This window comes from Barbus barbus (genome assembly GCF_936440315.1).
Source record: "Barbus barbus genome assembly, chromosome: 18".
Classification (NCBI taxonomy): Eukaryota; Metazoa; Chordata; class Actinopteri; order Cypriniformes; family Cyprinidae; genus Barbus; species Barbus barbus.
The window spans coordinates 21,180,829-21,199,166 of NC_136746.1; the positions used below are offsets into that span (position 1 = coordinate 21,180,829).

The 18,338-nt window shown below is 36.0% G+C and overlaps 3 protein-coding genes and 1 pseudogene across 6 annotated transcripts in view; 2 read left to right on the plus strand and 2 right to left on the minus strand.

The window, feature by feature from the left end:
• Positions 1 to 145: 145 nt before the first annotated feature.
• cst3 (cystatin C (amyloid angiopathy and cerebral hemorrhage)) lies at positions 146 to 1,906 on the minus strand. The gene is made up of 3 exons (XM_079440209.1): positions 1,579 to 1,906; positions 608 to 718; positions 146 to 514 (listed from the first exon to the last, which is right to left on the minus strand). The coding sequence occupies exons 1-3, from the start codon at positions 1,777 to 1,779 to the stop codon at positions 437 to 439; spliced, it is 390 nt and encodes a 129-aa protein (XP_079296335.1). The 5' UTR covers positions 1,780 to 1,906; the 3' UTR covers positions 146 to 436.
• A 2,244-nt stretch (positions 1,907 to 4,150) lies between these two features.
• LOC306884198 (epoxide hydrolase 1-like) lies at positions 4,151 to 8,118 on the plus strand (annotated as a pseudogene). The gene is made up of 9 exons: positions 4,151 to 4,194; positions 5,307 to 5,516; positions 5,745 to 5,925; positions 6,096 to 6,290; positions 6,464 to 6,593; positions 6,767 to 6,981; positions 7,089 to 7,187; positions 7,638 to 7,806; positions 7,910 to 8,118. The product of its transcript is annotated as an epoxide hydrolase 1-like (transcript).
• Positions 8,119 to 8,424: 306 nt separating this feature from the next.
• mad2l1bp (MAD2L1 binding protein) lies at positions 8,425 to 10,832 on the minus strand. Of its 2 annotated transcripts, none has more exons than XM_079440204.1 (3): positions 10,571 to 10,824; positions 9,600 to 9,877; positions 8,425 to 9,514 (listed from the first exon to the last, which is right to left on the minus strand). In XM_079440204.1, exons 1-3 carry the CDS (start codon positions 10,800 to 10,802, stop codon positions 8,984 to 8,986), a joined length of 1,041 nt encoding a protein of 346 aa, XP_079296330.1. In that variant the 5' UTR covers positions 10,803 to 10,824; the 3' UTR covers positions 8,425 to 8,983. The 2 variants fall into 2 exon arrangements, with proteins under 2 accessions (XP_079296330.1, XP_079296329.1); XM_079440203.1 differs by having other exon boundaries at positions 8,433 to 9,514; positions 10,463 to 10,832.
• A 2,099-nt stretch (positions 10,833 to 12,931) lies between these two features.
• macrod2 (mono-ADP ribosylhydrolase 2) overlaps positions 12,932 to 18,338 on the plus strand; it is a 532,294-nt gene continuing 526,887 nt past the window's right edge. The window contains exons 1-3 of one of the 2 annotated variants that reach the window (XM_079440480.1): positions 12,932 to 12,949; positions 13,053 to 13,162; positions 14,997 to 15,101. In XM_079440480.1, coding sequence (XP_079296606.1) covers positions 13,126 to 13,162; positions 14,997 to 15,101 — 142 coding nt within the window. In that variant the 5' untranslated portion in view covers positions 12,932 to 12,949; positions 13,053 to 13,125. Of the gene's footprint in view, positions 12,950 to 13,052; positions 13,163 to 14,996; positions 15,102 to 15,622; positions 15,848 to 18,338 lie in introns of those variants that run through there. The other variant, XM_079440481.1, reaches the window with a different exon arrangement.

Here is an 18,338-nt window from a genome sequence, read left to right on the forward strand (position 1 = left end):
TTAAACTGTTGTTATAACATAAATTTTACTTGTTTTCTTTATATTCATGTAAATACATGAAATAATACACAGGTCTACAGTAACACATTATAGAATTATGACTTCTATAATTAATTGAACCAAATAAACACAGCACACAGACATATTGTGTTCAACCAAGTTTTAATAGTAAAGGAAGAACTAATATAGAAACATGCGTTTTATCATTTAGAAATTCCTACAAATTGTAGCTTTTTCAGAGCAATGGAGTCTAATAAGATTACATGATTATGTGTTAATGAAGCATCTTTTTTCATGATCTGTTGTTGGCAGGTTTTCAGGACAAATAAAATGTATATTTTATCAAGAGTAAAGACTTAAAAGGTCACCATTATTACCAATAGCAAGTTAATTTTATTGCTGCATGAATGTTAAAAAGCCCCAAACTGCACTAGCTCTACAGGCAAGTGTTCTCTAGGACTTTAATGGAGTTTAACCATGGCTGGCTCCAGACCGTTATTTTGCACTGAGTGACCTTGTAGGAAAAGATAAAAAAGGGTCAGTCTCTTTTAACATGGAAATCAAGAAATACAAATACTGTAAATTAGTGTGTCACAGTGTCTCTTACCTGTGCAAAATTGGGATCCTCATGAACGGCACACAGGGTCTCAACTCCACCCTTTCTGCAGTTGGTTCTGCCCATGTTCACAGTGAAGATGTATTTCAGGCCAGAGACAACCTAGAGTGTCGACCAGAAACATGTTCAGACATAGTTGGGTCAAGCCTGATGTATGTGTCACACAGGCAACCAACATCAACTGATGCTTAAAAGGAGGACCTTTCAGAATACATACACATATCATTATGTGAACAAAGGCGGCATTTTATTTAATTAGTAATAAGTTATTTATGCTACATTATTTTTGTCATTTTCACCAAAAAAGGAAAAAGAAAGAAAAAACGTCTAACAAATAGCATTTGAATAATCCTTTACTCTCTTACCTTATATAATTATTCCTTATGTAGCATAAAATATAAATAGTTTTTATGTTAAGGCAAACAGTTCTGTTGTTCTCTTTGTAAAACTGGGAACAATTGTCATGGTTCTGAGATTTCATACAGTTTTTCTAAACAAATCTTTACATTCATGTTAAAAATGTACATTATTCCTTGAAACTTTATCGGTTTCTCCAGTAACTACTCATCAGAGACAGATTAGATACTAACTCCAATACAGACTAGCATCTAATTAGTTTGCGAGTCATTATAACATGATGGCATATGGGGTTACATTGAAAAAGACACTAGTCACTACTTGGCTACTGGACAAAAATACTTAAAATAACGTACTTTTAAGAAATAAAATATTCAAACTAATACACATAAAAAAATACACCTCTTTGACTGCAAGAAATACTTATTACAACCCGTCTTGCACTAAACAGGTCCGTTGTGACAATAAAATCAGGTTTGATGACGATCATTATTCCGGCCCGGTCACCATGACAGCGCTGTAGGAGGAACTGTATGACTAGAAGTGATTCAGTGACGCTCCCAGTTTAAACGATGACAAACCGCATAAACGTGTAAAGTACCTACTTGTTTTTGGACCTTGATGACCTCTGAAACCTGCCGTACAAACGCATCATTGCTTTGTCTGTTGTAGCTGGCCACTGCGAACTGTAACGCATTCTGAACCCCTTCCTCGTTCATATCTGCATCTATTGGGGCTCCAGTCATCCCAGCGCTCGCCACGGCCAAAATCACGGCCAAAAACGGCACAATCATCTTAAAATACATGCTCGAACCGGATTAATCGACTCGCCCTGTCTTGATTCTTCCTTGTTATGTCGACAAACTGTAACCAAATCTGCTCTCCGAGATTATATAAACAAACGTCACTCTCTGTAGCTCTGCGTTTAGGGGCGGGGCGTCGTGCCTCCACCAATCACAGTTTCAGGGAGAGGCAATGTTTTTGTTTTGTTTTGTTTTTTGTGGAAAAATTCATTGTTTTGTCTTTTTTTTATTTCAATTACAGCACTTTTAAGGTAAACACTGTATTGGAACATTCTTTTTATTCTTCCTCTTTACAAACTAAAATTAAGTGACATCGTTTTGCGGATAATTTCATCCTTAGGCTATGGACCTTATGAAGGATGTTATGGATTGAAATGTTTGTTTAAATATCAGAATGTAATTTGGGCTCTTCATGTGGAATAATTGCTAAATGTATTCACAAAGATAAAGCTTAAAAAAAGCTTTTTTGTTATACTGTTTTTTTTAGTTGGTTGATATTTGTTGAAGAAAAATAATGCGATTAAATTACTGAACGTTGCCTATTAATATTGTATATTGTATTTATTTATTTGTTTTGTTTTATTTATTTATATGTGTGCTCCTGGAAATATTTGAGAAAAAATCTTAACTTGTAATTTTATAAAGAATATATGTTTAAGATAATTGATACTAAGCCAAATTGAATTACCAGTCTTTACAATTCAAACTAGGCCGTCTGCTTCAGCCACTGTGTCTGAATTTTTATAAATCCCTCTTTCTTTATTTTTGTATTGACAAATTATTTTCTGTTGACCCCATTTGTATAAGCAGCTTAAGACATGCAGGTCTTTATGGCTTATGGTTTTATAAATCTGTCTCTGCTATTGTGATCTCAACAAAAGCAGGTGTAAAGCATGAATGTCTGTTGTTGTCTATATAAAACAAAATCCAAAACTGCTGAGCAAAATTAAAGTGGTGCCAATTTTGCCTTTGAGAGAAAGCCTAATGGTTTATTATGGTTTCATTCACTGCAATTCTTAAAGAAATTGCTCATTCATACAGAATCAGGCCTTTGCAAGATATTTTAACTTACTGAGTAAGCAGGGTTTAACCTCATGCAAAGTCACAGTGATGATACCGTAAGTCAGTGGCCTGGAATATTTTTTAAGCACTTCCAATTACCAGATGGTAGTCCTGTAACCTAATTACAGTTTCTCTAGAATTGTACTATGATTCTTAAATATATATATACTGTATATCGTGGCACTGATAATGCTGTTTTTATTCACATATGTTAAATCTTTTGTCTCAACTCTTAATGATCGATATGTTTAATCAATGTCTGAAGCAGCCCAATGATTGATTCTCACCACTAAACTAATCACTGCTATTTGCAGAAAGTAAGAAACGGGGAGTGACCCTTCAGTTTCCTTCCTTGGATTTTCTATGATTATTTTACAACAAGTGGTCTTGAAACCAGACAGACGTTTACATCATTATTTAAAACCACTGTAGGGTTGCAACAAACCCTCTTAAGTAAAGAAACTGTTTACTGCAGCTGTAATGGTACAGGTATAATCACTAAGGATTTTAAAAGGGCTTTGTTGCAGCTGGCTGCAGGATTTAGCATAGACTTAAAGATTAAATAGATTTGCGTCAATTTAGTCAATTGTTAATAAGTTGCCCGAACTTGCTTCTGGAGCCCCCAGGGGCTTCAACCCTGCTTCTGGAGACACACTGCCCAGCTGCAAACTATGGAGACACGCTGCCCAGCTGCAAACTATGGTGAATGTAATAATGTATTATCATCTCACCCACTGATTTGGAAATGACAGTAACTACAGTCAAAGAGAGTCATTTGTGGATTCACAAACTGATATATAGGCCTATTACAAAATACAAAACTGCAACATTATAAACATGTTGCTGGAAGCATGACACGAGCAATTCAGACTAACTGCAAATTAGTGAAAGATAAATGAAGAAGAACAGGAGTTCATAAAAATTAAAATAGTCCTCAAACCTGCCCCGCAGCCGATTCAAAAGATTTCATTGGTCATGTCAATCAAAGAGCTGCATGCCTAGTACACAACACTGAAACCAATACTAACCCTTAACGTTATCCTAAACCATAACATTAACCTTAGAGAACAGCATTGATAAAACATAATGATACATAACAGCACTAAAGTTACACTCTTACTGTTAATCGTGACTGAATCGACCAATAAAATCGGCCAAGGGGTGGGGTTTTGGCTTTTGCTAGTAAGTAAATACGTTTGGGAACACCACCTTCGCATCTTGACCGTATTTGCACTTTGAACGTTACATAAGAATTGATTGTAAACTGTTCAGCACAGCTTTGTCTAAAAAAGACAAAGCTGCTTAACATACGATGGCCTTTGAAGACTCTATTATGCAGACAATTGAATACGTCAAGTGAATAAAAATTGTGTAGATTAGAGTTTAGAACTGCCGGTGCAGCCTCTCTTACTGTTTAAAGTGCGGTTAAACCACTTCCGTTGGGGTACTGCAGTTTGCCTAATCATTTCGAGGTCACTACATGTACTTCACCAGTTTCCTGCAAGTTCACCACATTCGTCATTGTTTGTCTTGATTGCATGCATTTATTTTTTGTTGCGCATTCATTCACTTAGTCATAGTGACTTTAGTCAATAAAAATTATTTACACTAGTTGCATAGCTGTAAATCAGCCAGTATAATTTGCATTGTCTCAAGTTTTGTCTGAAAAAAATGTACACGCCATAAAGATCAACGTGTTTATTTTAAACGACATGTAGAATCAAGACTCAACAGTCATGAAATACCTTAAAATATCATTTTATTTGAGAAACTCATCCTGGCATCACAAGACGACACCTTGTGTAATGTGATGACAAAATCAACAACAGCAATGTAAAGAAACCTGACAAATGGTCAAACAATGCAACAATAACAGTGCATGGTGGGAAGAGGGTGGATGAGGCTGAATAAGAAAAACCCTTTTTTAACTAACTAAAAAAAACATGTTTATTTGCTTAGTAATAAAGCCATTCTTATGATTTTGGGCAGTTGAGGTTGACTGATTTCAAACAAAACCTTGTAGAGTATGATGGGCACAGGCATCAATTTTAGCCAATTTATTACATAGTCCCCCAGTTTCCCAGACTTTGCTTAAATCTAGTCCCAGACTAAAATGTAAATCTGAGCCATTTCAACTGAAAGAAACTTGCACTGACTGATTTTAAAATATATCAGTGCTTTTGTTTTGTCTCAAGATGCACACCAGTAATGTTTTTTCTAAGGCATGTTCATAAAAAAATACTTAAATATCCTAATTGAACTATGGCCTAATCCTGGTGTTTTCATTTGTCGTGTGTCTCCTAGAAACTAGGCACATATTTCTGCATGAATTTGTTGTGTTCGAACAACTTGAAAGTCTGGTAGTGTGAGATTCTCAATCATTTACTGTACGATGACCAGTTTTTAAAATCTGTTCCCTATCCATAAGTTTGTGTCGTTTGTTATCAACTAACTTTTTTCACTTTCAGAGAGACCCTTGGTAACCTTGATCGGTCTAAACTACAGCTCCTAGCACTCTCTTCTGCTGGGGTTGGAGCTGTTTTGTGCTACTTGGCATGGAGGCAAGGCCCCAAAACCATACCTGTGGGGGATGGCTGTGGGCAGCTGGAGAGAAGCCTTTAACTGAGGACAAAACCATTCACAGATTTGTAGTGACGACCTCGGTGGAAGAGATAGAGGTGGGTGTACAACCTAAACAGTAATAATGTTTTATTTCAGTGTGTAATGCGAGTCAGCATCTTTTGACTGAAGAATGGTGTGGCAATCAGCAATTTTAGAATCAAATAAGAGGTTTTCACATAAATCCCCACAAAATCACTCCCTTCCACTTTCATGTGTGTTAAATATACGTTCACTCAACCACTATATATTTAAATGGCATCATTATCCCCCGCTGTTTTCTTTAGGATCTACACAGACGCATTGATCAAACACGTTTCACGGATCCATTGGATGATAGACGCTTTAATTATGGATTCAACTCTAACTATCTTAGACGGTTGGTCTCTCATTGGAGGCACCAGTTTGACTGGGAAAAGCAGGTGAAGGTGATTAACCAGTATCCTCACTTCAAAACCAAAATTGAAGGTAAGCACCTAACACTTTCAAAGGTGATAATTTACCGCACTTGATAAACATGTAGAAACAAAGCATGTAATTTTAATTTTGTGCTTCAAGTCCCACATCTTGCATTCATAAAATGTGATTATGTTTATTACACACTGTTCATTTTAGTGAAAGCCTGTACTGCTTCTTAGGAATAGATGTGCATTTTGTCCTGAAGGCTGAACAGACAGTTCTCCCTCTCATGATGGTTCATGGCTGGCCTGGTTCCTTCTACGAGTTTTACAAGATCATTCCATTGCTCACTAAGACTGATTCAGATGTGGTCTTTGAGGTAATCTGCCCATCCATTCCAGGCTACGGCTACTCAGAAGCACCACATAAAAAAGGTGAGCCTTTTAAGTTTTATGGAAATTATGGCTAGTTCTACTAGACAAAGACCTGGATAACTTTGCACAGACAAACACAAAGCATGATGGCATATGAATAATATACAATCTAAACTTGCAAGTAGATGGGTAATGGAGAACAGACCTTCTGTTCTTTTCATTATTTCATAAAGGATTCAACACTTTGGAGGCTGCCCGCATCTTCCATAAGCTGATGGAAAGACTGGGATTCACTGAGTTTTACGTGCAAGGAGGAGACTGGGGAGCCTTCATTACAAACAACATGGCCCAGATGAAGCCAGAGTGAGAGTTTCACGCCCCTTACTATCCTAATAACTGTCCTTTTAATGACATGAGTCTGTCACTAGGTTGTTTGTCTCTTTTTCTGTAATATGTTTTTTTTTAAATATAGAGTGCCTTTTATAAAAGCATTAATTGTCAATTAAAAAGCTAACTTTTGCTCTTTTTAAAATAAGGTGCGTTCGTGGTCTGCATTTGAACATGGTCATTGCCAGGACAGACAGCTTTGGACAGCTCCTCTCCTTAGTCATTGGTCGCTACCTGCCGTTCCTGGTGGGCTTCACAAAAGAAGATGTCAGACGACTCTATCCTTACATGGAGAAGAATATATTTGATATGCTGAGAGAAACTGGCTATTTACACATTCAAGCCACAAAACCAGACACAGCAGGTAATACTTGGCACATATTATGCTATGCTTTTGGGTAATGTCAGATTAACACTTAATTGAAAACTTAACTTTAAAATATGTTTTGTGCATTTTTGTCACCCCTGCAGGTTGTGGACTGAATGATTCACCAGTCGGGTTGGCTGCCTATATCTTGGAGAAATTCTCCTCTTGGACAGACTTGGGAAACAGAGACTTGGAGGACGGAGGTTTATAGAGATGAAGAAAGCTTAATCTCATACAGTTGTAGTCATTTTTGCACAAATATAAATATATTGTACTTTTCCAAAGTCAGTACAATATTTTTTTCATCTTTGAAGTCTCTTATACTCAGCAAAGCTGCATTTGCTTATATCAGTAAATTCAGTAAAATTGCGAAATAAGTTTTAAAATGTTTTCTGTTTGAATTTATTTAAAAATATAATTTATCCCTTTGACGGCAAAGCTGAATTTTCAGCATCATTACTCAAGTGTTCCGTGTCACATGACTGATGCTCTAGAAACATTTGAAATATTTAGAATTTTATTTTATCAATATTGAAACTTACATATTTTTGATTGTTCCATTAATGAATTTGGATGCGTAGCTAGCAAAATATAAAGGTTAAAAATGTAAAGGTTTAGTTCAATTTGAATTAAGTAGCTTTGTCACTAATTGTTCCATCACCGAAAGTTCAGTTTAGATGACCTCCTTACAAATGTCATGATCTACTGGACCACATGTTCCATCATTCCCTCAATGCGCTTCTACAAAGAGAACCTGAAGAAAGATTTCAAGACAAGGGTGGACAGAGTGGAAGTTCAAAAAAGTCTTCATAGAGACCCAATGTGAATACTCATACCTCATACTCGTACTACAAAACATATACCGCGTAGTTCTTTGAAACCTGATTTGTATGGCTAAAAAAGTGTTTTCTTCTTTCACTTTAAGGACGAGTGAGTATGTGCCCACGGGCCTGGCTGCCTTTCCTTATGAGCTACTCCACTGCCCTAGGGCCTGGGCTGGCTCAGTTTACAGATGTGCGTTCTTTCACCTACATGCCTCGAGGGGGACACTTTGCTGCCTTTGAAGAACCTCAGCTGATGGCTCAAGACATCATTCAGTTTGTGGAGAAAGTGGAGAGCAAAGATCACAAATAACAGCGGTATATTAAAAAAAATAATGCACTGCTATGATCATTTCTGTTTAGTGTAATTAGTGCATTTAACAATCTGAAGTTAATTCAGTTGGAAATGCAAGGTTCGACATTAAGGAATGTTGTGGTTTTTCAATGAACCAAAGTTATATGAAGAAGTTCTGTACAATATAATTTTGTAATTGTTTTTGTGAAAGTGAAAGTTAAATTTGATTACTTTTACTGTGTACTGTTAAAATCTAACCACTAACTTCTGCTTGCTAAAAATAAATTTAGTTTCATTGTACATAACAATATACATGCTACAATTGTCAGTTTGCATCTTTTCAACAAGATTTAATGAATTCTGACCTCAAGATTGAATGTTCTTTTGTAAGTGAATGGGATTCCAAATAAAAACAAAGAGAACAAAGATATAGCACCAAATGGAAGTGTTAAAATTCATTATTTTCATGAAATATACTGACAGACATAAAGAGCCTAAAACGCATGAATTTTTTAAGTAAATTAAAATCATGTACATGCATCAATTTCCAGAAGCTGCCATATAGCAGTTGGTTTTAATTAATAGTGATTACAAATGGTCTTGGAGTGAGTAGCAGCCAAGATTATTAAACATTAGAAAACCATCACTGTATACTGTAAAAAATTAATAATGTAAAATATATAGATTAGCAGATGACAATGTAAACATGACATAAATAATCTGAGGGTTTAAAAAAAAAAAGTAAAATTCACACAGAATTCCTGAATAATAATAAAAAACAATAACTCATTTACTTTTTGGCCAATCATACAGCTGTGATCCCTGAGAATGGAATGAATTGTATTTCAACATTCCCTGAAATCTGTTACTCTTTATTCCCTCATCATTTACAGAAACCTTTCACAGTGACAGGGGCTTGAAACCATATATAGTCCTCCAGATCTCTTTTACTTTTTTGTAGCTCCCCGATGATTGACAAATCACTGGATATAGAGATGACTTGCCTTTTCACTTTTGTGGGAACTTTAAAATCCACTTTGGGCTTAAACCCGGTCACGCCACAATCCCGGTGACCCAGAGCCATGACCGTGGTAGTCATGAGGCGCACAGACTTGGCATCCGACAACAGGTCAGCCACAAACAACGTGCGGAAAAGCTGTCTTAGACAGGTTGAGGTCCTTAAGCAGTTTTCCCCAGCCCCCACAGCCACTGCTTCCATGTTCACCTCATACAGCTCGGTGGGAAGGACGGTAGACCCACCCAGCATGAAAAGCACGCGAGGAACTTGGCTAAGAGAGAACAATACTTCAAGGTTGGCCAGCACTTCATCTAGCTCCTGCAATGTCCGCTGGCATCGACGCCAGTCCAAGACCTCAGATGTCTTTGCAGACCGTCGGTTTACCATGTCCTCCGTCTGTGAGAAAGCAAGCACAAATCAAGTCAAACTTTATTAGAATTATGAATCAAGGTAGATCTACACAGCAGGTCTTCTGTAATACCTGAGTGGCATTATGCTGCTGTTTCTGGAGGAACACCATTTGGTCATATGTCATAGGCATCTGCTGCCGCTGGTAAAGGACACACTTCAGAAGCTCACAAACAAATCTACAGCAGCCCTCCTGGGTGATACGGCCGGGAAAGACAACATTCACTCGTCCTTCTTCTCTGGCTTTCCTGAATATTTCCTCATCATCAACATGGTTTGCAGACACTCCACTAGATTCACAATCTCTCCGACTGCCAGAAGAATTGGCCAAAGGATCAATCTGCTGGCAACCTATAAATAAGACATTCACATGACATTATGAAAATAAAATAAGCGGAACCAAAATTTCATAGTTTTTCCTGAGGCACAGACTAAATTAGATAAACAAAGGTCAATGATGTGACACCCAATTTTCTTTTGGGTTTAGATCGAATAATTATTTACGGTTTAATAAAAGAGTTATTTAAATAATTTTATTTATCTTTTTTTTTTTTTTTGCCTGATGCTTTGGGCATACAAACTATAAAAAACACATACTACAATCATCAGTTTCAACCAGATGAAATGAACCCTGACCAAAAGTTCTAACATGTTGTAAGTGAATGGAAATATAAGTGAACAAAGATATAGCACCAAATGAAAAGTAAAACATTAAATTGCATAATTATGCTGAATTAAAACTAGGTTTTATAATTTTTTTTTAAAAATCATTAAAATGCCACTCGTGACTGTATGTCTCTCTCTCTCTCTCTCTCTATATATATATATATATATATTAAGTTTATTTTTATTATTCTCATTTGTAATCACGTTGTTTATCAATTATTATTTAATGAGACGAATATACAGGAATTCTAACCATTTACCACAACGTACCTATATCTTGACCGTCACCTCTATGGTCTGTTCTTGCATGTGTGAGGATATTTTTATTTTCTTTGTCTTCTGCTGGGTTTAAAGTGTCCCCGTCTCTCTCAAACTCACCATTGTTATCCAGCAAGCTCAAATTTTCCACCTTAGATTTAGTGGAGGATTCAGGATCATCGACATGGCACAAAACGTTCAATTCCTTTCCTCCATCAGATGAAACCTTAGACTGATCGGTGTGAATAATTGTGTTATTGTAGCTGTTGTTAAAAGTTTCGTTGGTGTTGCTATGTTTGATGACAGTCATGTTTGCACAGTCAAACTCTCCTCTCCTCGATTCCTCTTCCATTTCTACTGTTTGAATTTGCTTAACGCGCACGGCATCATGGGAAACACTGGAACCGGAAATCATGAGAAATGTAATAAAAGCCCCTCCCTTGCATGTTTACTTAACATTTTTCATATTATAAATACATATTTGGTTAACTGAGCGTGTTATTTCAGATGTATTTATTTGTTAATAGCCAGGCAATTTTTCCTGTGTTTTCATTAGATTTTTGTTTTGTTTTATTCTCTGATTTAAATCGGTGCCTGACGCCCTCTGCAGGTTTAATTTTTCATACAATCCTGTCAGGACTTTCAGGTTTTTGGCCATTGTATAATATCTAATCTAAATGTTATTAAGTTCTTGCCGGATTTACTGAAATGTCACAATAATTGAGCTTTTTGTACATTCTGTGCTCTAGTCAGGAGCCTGCAGATTCTGCCATGCATTGCACTTTAAATCACGTCTCGTAAAATAAACTTTTTTCTTAATGAAATATTTACTGATAATATGAAATAACGTCTTTTTGGAACAGAGTGAAAATACTAAGAATGACAAAATAAATAAATACATTAAAGTTTTGAGATGTCCACATTTTCTCTCAAATAACCAAATAGCGTATATTTTAAGCAGTAATTAATAGTTATAAAAGAATCATATGCAATCTATCATGGTTGAAACACGGCATTTACAGCAAACCTGTTGTACAAAAAGGTTCATTTAGTAAATCACCAATATAATCAGATCTATCTTTTCCATTGTTACATAGAGTAAATATCGCTGAATAATAATATATAGTTAGATACACAAGAATGTTGCACCTTGTGCTTCAGTGGAAGCAATAACTTTTGACCCTTTGTAGTTCATGCAAGTATGTGAGGAGTCATGGATTTTAAAAGCTCCAGTAATTTTTATCACAAGTTAGTATTTTGGTATTCTCATTTTGGGCAAATTTTATATTCATAAATGTAAGTGCCTTAAATCAAAGCCATTGTTTTCTGTTTTTCAAAAGGAATTTTGGATGTACTGTAAATCGGTAAGATTGCTAAAATGTAAAAATGGAAGAAAACTGTTTAGTTTATTGCAGAAATTTTAACTTTTAGAAGACCCTATCGTGTATCGCGTTTGGTCTCGTACTGTATCGTGTATCTTGTCAGTGTGTGCACTTGCTTGGCCATTTGTAGTTGATAAACAGGAAAGTGGGTCCAGCTGAATTGAAATGATCATTTGTTGGTTTGGTATAATAAAGGTTATTATACCGCGGCAGCGGTCGCGGCAGTCGTCGTGTGAAGCCCTCTTAGTGTGAAGACCAAAGAGTGTAAAGACCATCGACTCTACCGTGCGACTCCACCGGGCAGGGACACCGGCAAGGGATAGTAGTAGCTTTTTATTTAATTTTTTCATTGATATGTTTATTATTGAAATGTTGTTGTTATATGCATGTGTTAATTTTATTTAATTTCTTTATTTTCTTAAATATGTGGGTAGATAGTATTTATAGAGTTGTAACTTTTTAGTTTTAGTTACTTTTTCTTATTTGTAAGTCGCTTTGGACAAAAGCGTCTGCTAAATGACAAAAGTAAAAGTAAGTAAGTAAGTAAGTAATTCATTCTCTTTTTTTACTTTTTCTTTTGTGTTTTTTTTTTGTATTTTATTTGTATTTATTTTTTCTTAATTTTGTTTGGTGCTCTGTTCTCAAAGATCGTATTCTGATCTTGCATTGCCTTATTATATTTGTGTTTTTGCAAAAAAAAAAAAAAAAAAAGTATTTTGGCATTGACCAAAACGCTAAAGCAGAAGTTGCCTCAGGAGGTAACTTTATTGTAGATTTACCTATTCCAGTATATTACAAATCCGCCGTATTTTGTTTAAAAAGCACATCGGTAAAGTTGCACATCAATAAACAGCTTTATCAAAAAGGTGCTCCATCCTCGCATCGCACTACCACGCACGGCGCTGCAGCCTTCTGAAGCTTTTTCCACTCACTCCCCTCCTCGGTTGCTACCCTACCAACCCTACAACGCTTTGACGCTCAACCTAGCCTACGTCAAGCGTATGCGCGTTTTATCGGACTGCCGCATGAAACCATCCAATCCTAACACCGCTTCCGCGTTCGAGCCGACCAATCGCCGCGCTCCATTTTCCACGCAGCCTCCAAAGTTAGCGTTAAGGTAGGTTGCATCACTGCACAGTCTCCCCACCAACTACAATTTGACAGTTTCTCAGGTGAGGAGTCACGCTATAGGAGCTCTTTCACTTTCTCTTGTGTTTCAGCGCGCATATCACTGTGAGCCTGGGGTTGTTTAACTCAAAAACCAGTTACCAGAAGCCCTCACACCACGGCACCATGAGCAAAAAGAAAAAGGAGTGGAGAGCGGAGAAAGGTAAGGGTCTTTTGGACTCTGGTCGTGTCTCTTCCGCTTAAAGACAGAATTCATAACGGTAGTGTCAGTCTGGGGTTTGACATCCACCGGGTTGAACCTGGGGTCACGGCACGCACGTGGCGGGAGAAATGTCTTCTTATAGATTCTCTGCCTCTTGAATCAACAGCATGGACAGATGCACACTTTCAGATGCAGGTAGAGCATCAGTACATGATGCTGTGATCAAGGCCCTGATGTGTCCAGCGTTAAAATCTGTTTAAATGCAAATCAAAAGCATTCATTAGTGTTTAATGTTTTGTGAATATATTGGAATATGCACGTGTTAGATTGGTGCAGTCAGTGAAAAATCGTATGATAACATAAAAGCCCCAATATGTTGCTTTGCATGAATATGTTGCACCCTTGATCAAGACGACAAACCTTGTGCAACTGACTCTGTGATGTAGTCTGAACCTGTAACAGGTGCACTGTAAGTCAGTTTGCATAAATGCATCAGTTAAATTACAAATTAAAAGGTGTATTAATTAAACACTTAATGAGGTGAACATCATGCATGGAGATATAAGTATTAGAGTTCTAGGGACAGGATGGTATACTGTCCAAGCCTGTTTGATATAATCATATTTTAACTCAAACCTTTATCATTAGAATAAGATTATTTATAATAACTTGAAATGCGCAAGCACTGTCACTTGTTCTTGACATAAACATCACTCACTTATTATTGATTGTTGAAAGGACTGTGAATCATTAGGTTGACAGTAATGTTACTCAACAAAAATAAATGAATAAAGATGGTTGAAAAGGCAGATGTAGGGGCAGTCGGCATGAAAAATCAGTAGTGTCGGCAAGGACACTTTGGAGCTGGTTTGTATCAAGAATATCAAGGTAAAGTTTTGTTTTGTCCAAAACAATGGGAGCTTCTTAGAAATTGTTACATTTTATTTTAATTTAACTTCTTACTTTAGCACAAAATAACTGCATAATAAGTGTAATGTGAACCCATAAACTTTACTTTATTGCACCAATTTCTAGAAATACCAAATGTTGCATTTGAGTTATTAATTTCTCCTAGTACCTCTGCTTTGTATATTTCTGATTTTATTTTCATGTTTTATTTAGTCAGCACAAATATAGTTAAATGTAGACAAGTGAAAATACAAAGTTAAACAATTTTCTAAAAGTGTTGGGTTATGATAAAAAATAAGAAACAAAATTAAAACCTATTGTTACTATATATATATTTTTAATTGTCATTTATTTTAAATGTAGAATTATGGGTTTTGTACCCTCACTCCTATAAAACGTTTGTAAGTCGTATGTCATTTAGTGTCAACAAAGGTTACATTAAGGCGAGAAACAAAAGTGAAACTAAAACCTTAGGAAGAAAGTTATGAACCTGTGGATGGAGAATGAATAGAGAAAGCAGGGTATAGATTGTAATCAGAAACCAAAAGTATTTATTGCAGTCTAAACTTGTCAGTGCCTTTATTTGAATGCAAGTCCTCAAATTATGGCCTCATAAATATTAGTAAATTATTTAATTTTATTGTTCATGTACATTACATAAAACGTATCACACACAGTCTGGTTCCATGTTAGGCCTGCAGCTGTATGCTGAACAGTGTACCCTCATTAGCTTGTCACTTCTTTCTCACACACACATACATGGCTGCCACAATTACCACACCAAAGAGTACCACTCTGACACGATGCACAGAGCTAGTCGCAGATGTTCCTTTATGAACCCCTCTGATTCAAACTGATTAGCTTTGCTTCACAAAACATGCGCTTGTCTGTATACTATGACAGTGTTGTTTCTTCTTTTGCACAGAGCGCTTACTCAGTCTTGGTCTTGAGGATAGGCGCAAAGATTATCGAGGAAACTATGTGCCACTGGACAAGATCCCCACCTGGGCAAATCGTGACGACGATACAGGTAAATCTAGACGCCTTTCTGACTTATTTGTTTTTCAACCTTGGGAAAGCTGTTTGAAAATTGTTTGCAGTTTGTTTTGTGTTGCAGAAATTTCACACTTCATTAAGTAGCCCACATGCTGTTATTTGTAACTATGTTTATCAAAGAAAGGATTTCCACAAAAAAAATTAAGCAGCTCAACTGTTTTCATTAATAATAATAATAATAATAATAATGTTTCTTGAGCACTAAATAAGTATATTAGAATTTCTTAAGGATCATGTGACACGAAAGATTGGAGTAATGCATGTTGAAAATTCAGCTTTGTCATCACAGGAACAAATTACTTTTTAAAATATATTAAAATTGAAACAGTTATTTTTTAATGTTATAATATCACATGTATTTAACTTTTAGTAGTGCCTAGTATGTGTCTTGGACAACAGCTTTAAAGTGTATTCTATTGCATTAAAGTTGCATAGTCATTCTAGAAGAAGGTACTGGTTGTTTCATATCTTTCTCTACCAGAAGGCACGATAGTCACTCTGCATGCAAGTGACTTGCTGCCCTTTTGAAGAGAAAGGACACATGGATCAGTGAGACCCTGACAGCTCAGATATCATAGCTTATTTATGGATGAAGATAGTTGCGCTATCCTGACCAGCTATGTAAGTTTTATTAGTAGATTTAGTTGAGCAAATAGATGGTGACATTCCTCGAAATATCACCTTTTGTGTTCAGTAAAACGAGTTTGGAACAACTTGAGGGTGAGTAGCTAAATAATGACAGACTTTTCTTTTTTGAGTGAACTATTCTTTTAAGTTCCGACTCGGGTGATCCGATCTGCCACAATTGCAATGTTCACATTTTTTTTTCCATTTAATTTTTCTGCATCAACTGGCTGTTTTTTTTACGTCTTTAAGACTCTGTAATTTGTACAGAGGGTCCGTAGATTTGCACAGAGAGAGAAACTGAGCATGCATGATTACCCGTGTCTGTCCTTCATCAGTTCAGTTTTGTCGTAGCATCCTTTCAGCATTTAAGGAGATTTCTATGACTGGCATCAGCTCTGTTCAGTGCATTGAATCAATAGCATTGTTCTCTATGAAATGAAACATTAGCTTCAGTATTACCCAGGAAACGCATTGAACATTATTTGAGCCTTGTAAAGTAGCACTCAAAGTTAAATTAATTTCAACACATCGTTTCAATTATGAATTAATCAGTGTTTTTTTTTACTTTATTTTTTTTCTCCATTTTTTTCCCCCCAAACAAATACAGCACAAAAGAACACATTCCTAAGAGCAACTTATAAACATAACAGACATACATACAAACGGTCACCAAATACAACTTGTAGTGTATTCATGAGTATTTAGCTTTCGATCAGATTTTGCCATACAGGGTTATGTTAAGAGTTACATATCTGACACAGTTTATTGATTAGGAGTCAAAAATGATTCAGGTTAATATAAAATGACATAACAGAGAGAGACAAGAGGAGAAGAATAAATAAAAAACCGTACATAGATAACCGATTAAATCTTTTCTCTTCTTCTCAACCATTTCCCCCAGCATGATGAAATTTTTGTAGATTGTTGTCTTGAGGAAAGGGTCAGCACTTCCATACTGTACACATAATTTACAATTTTCTGCCATTCACATACAGATGGGGGATCTTCTTTGAGCCATTTCCTTGTAATGGCTTTCTTACTGGTTGCTAATAATATATTAAAGAGGTATATATCCTTCTTTGTTATTTTTGAAGAAGAAATTCCCAAGTACATTGTTTTAAAATTACACTGAAGATTCAATCCCATTATTGCATTTATCTCTCTATTCAGCTCTTGCCAGTAAGTACGAATAATATTACAGTCCCAAAAGATGTGAAAATGGTCAGCCATTACATTTCCACATTTTCTCCAGCATTCACCAACTTTTTTTTATTCATGGAGTTATGAAAAACCTTATTATATTCTTCCAAGTAAATTCCCTCCATCAATCTGAATTAGTTGTGCTCATAGGGGTGGGCGATATGGGACAAATATCATATCACGATTTTTTTCTGAAATATCACAATTCACGATTTTATCACGATTCTTTGTCATGTTAGTTTTACTGTTTCGGTTTTACAAGTTGTCTGAGCATTACAACCAAACTAGAAAGACAAAGATGCATGGCAGATATTTAGGCCAAAGTGGGCAAAGATAAAAAAATCTTTGTCATTATTTTATCTTTCTTATTAAAAAAATAAGAACAAAGATACACATTACAAATACACATAATATAGTGAAGTGACATTCAGTGAAGTGAATATACAAATAAAACAAACAGTGCTTTATTTTCAGGTACAATAGGTGTATTTAGCAGGAGCATTCAAGGAGCATTCAATAAAACACTACATAGACTGATTCCTAAAGCAACTGTATTAAAGTTTTTCAGTCAAGAATAGTGGGTGATTTTTGTCTTTTGTGTTTTGTTGTTTTGTTAACGTTAAATGAATAGTTCCCCCAAAACTAAATATTCTGTCATCTGTCTGTCAATTGTCATAATGTTTTATTTTTATACCATCATTTACTCAAAAGTTGTTTTAAACCTGAATGAGTTTCTTTCTTCTGCTGAACATAAATGCTGTTTTGAAGAAGGTGGAAAACCAAACAGTTGCTGGTCCTCAGTGACTTCCATAGGATTTTTCTTTCCTGCTATCAAAGTCAATGTAGACCAGCAACTGTTTGGTTACCCTCATTCTTCAAAATATCTTATTTTGGGTTCAGCACAAGAAATTAATAGAGGTTTGGGACAACATGTGAGTGAGTAAATAATGACAGAAATTAAATTTTAGGGTGAACTATCCCTTTAATGACAGTCGACAGCACGTTTAGTGTCCTGTCCCTTTAAGAGCTGCATGCATCTAATATACAGGCACGCATCTGCTTCTCTCTTAACTATTTACTTTTATTTGAGAGATAACCAACTGAGTCTGCATGTAAACCTTGTGTGTTTTGACAGTATTAGCGCAAAAGATAAGTTAGTTGATTAACCAGGCGCTGTTAGACAGGCTTTTTAGTGCGCGTGCTTCAGGTGTATGCACTCAGAAAAAGCGCACGTCAGACCAGCGCACGAATGAAACATTTAACCAGCAAGGCTTGTGTACAAATAATGCACTTTTGCTATCGCAAATAAGTGCAGTGTCCTGTCAGAGTAACTCTACTGCTGTATGTCGTGTTGTACAGTACATAGAGACGGTGGCGCCAGAAC

Bases quoted from the DNA above. Each gene is read 5' to 3' on its own strand.
- cst3 (XM_079440209.1), bottom strand. From the start codon at position 1,779: ATGTATTTTAAGATGATTGTGCCGTTTTTGGCCGTGATTTTGGCCGTG. The intron at 719-1,578 runs GTAGGTACTTTA...TCGACACTCTAG, and splicing joins TCATCAAGGTCCAAAAACAA to GTTGTCTCTGGCCTGAAATA. The intron at 515-607 runs GTAAGAGACACT...TTTTCCTACAAG, and splicing joins AGGATCCCAATTTTGCACAG to GTCACTCAGTGCAAAATAAC.
- mad2l1bp (XM_079440203.1), bottom strand. From the start codon at position 10,802: ATGGAAGAGGAATCGAGGAGAGGAGAGTTTGACTGTGCAAACATGACT. The intron at 9,878-10,462 runs GTACGTTGTGGT...TCTTATTTATAG, and splicing joins AGGTGACGGTCAAGATATAG to GTTGCCAGCAGATTGATCCT. The intron at 9,515-9,599 runs GTATTACAGAAG...GCTTTCTCACAG, and splicing joins AGCAGCATAATGCCACTCAG to ACGGAGGACATGGTAAACCG.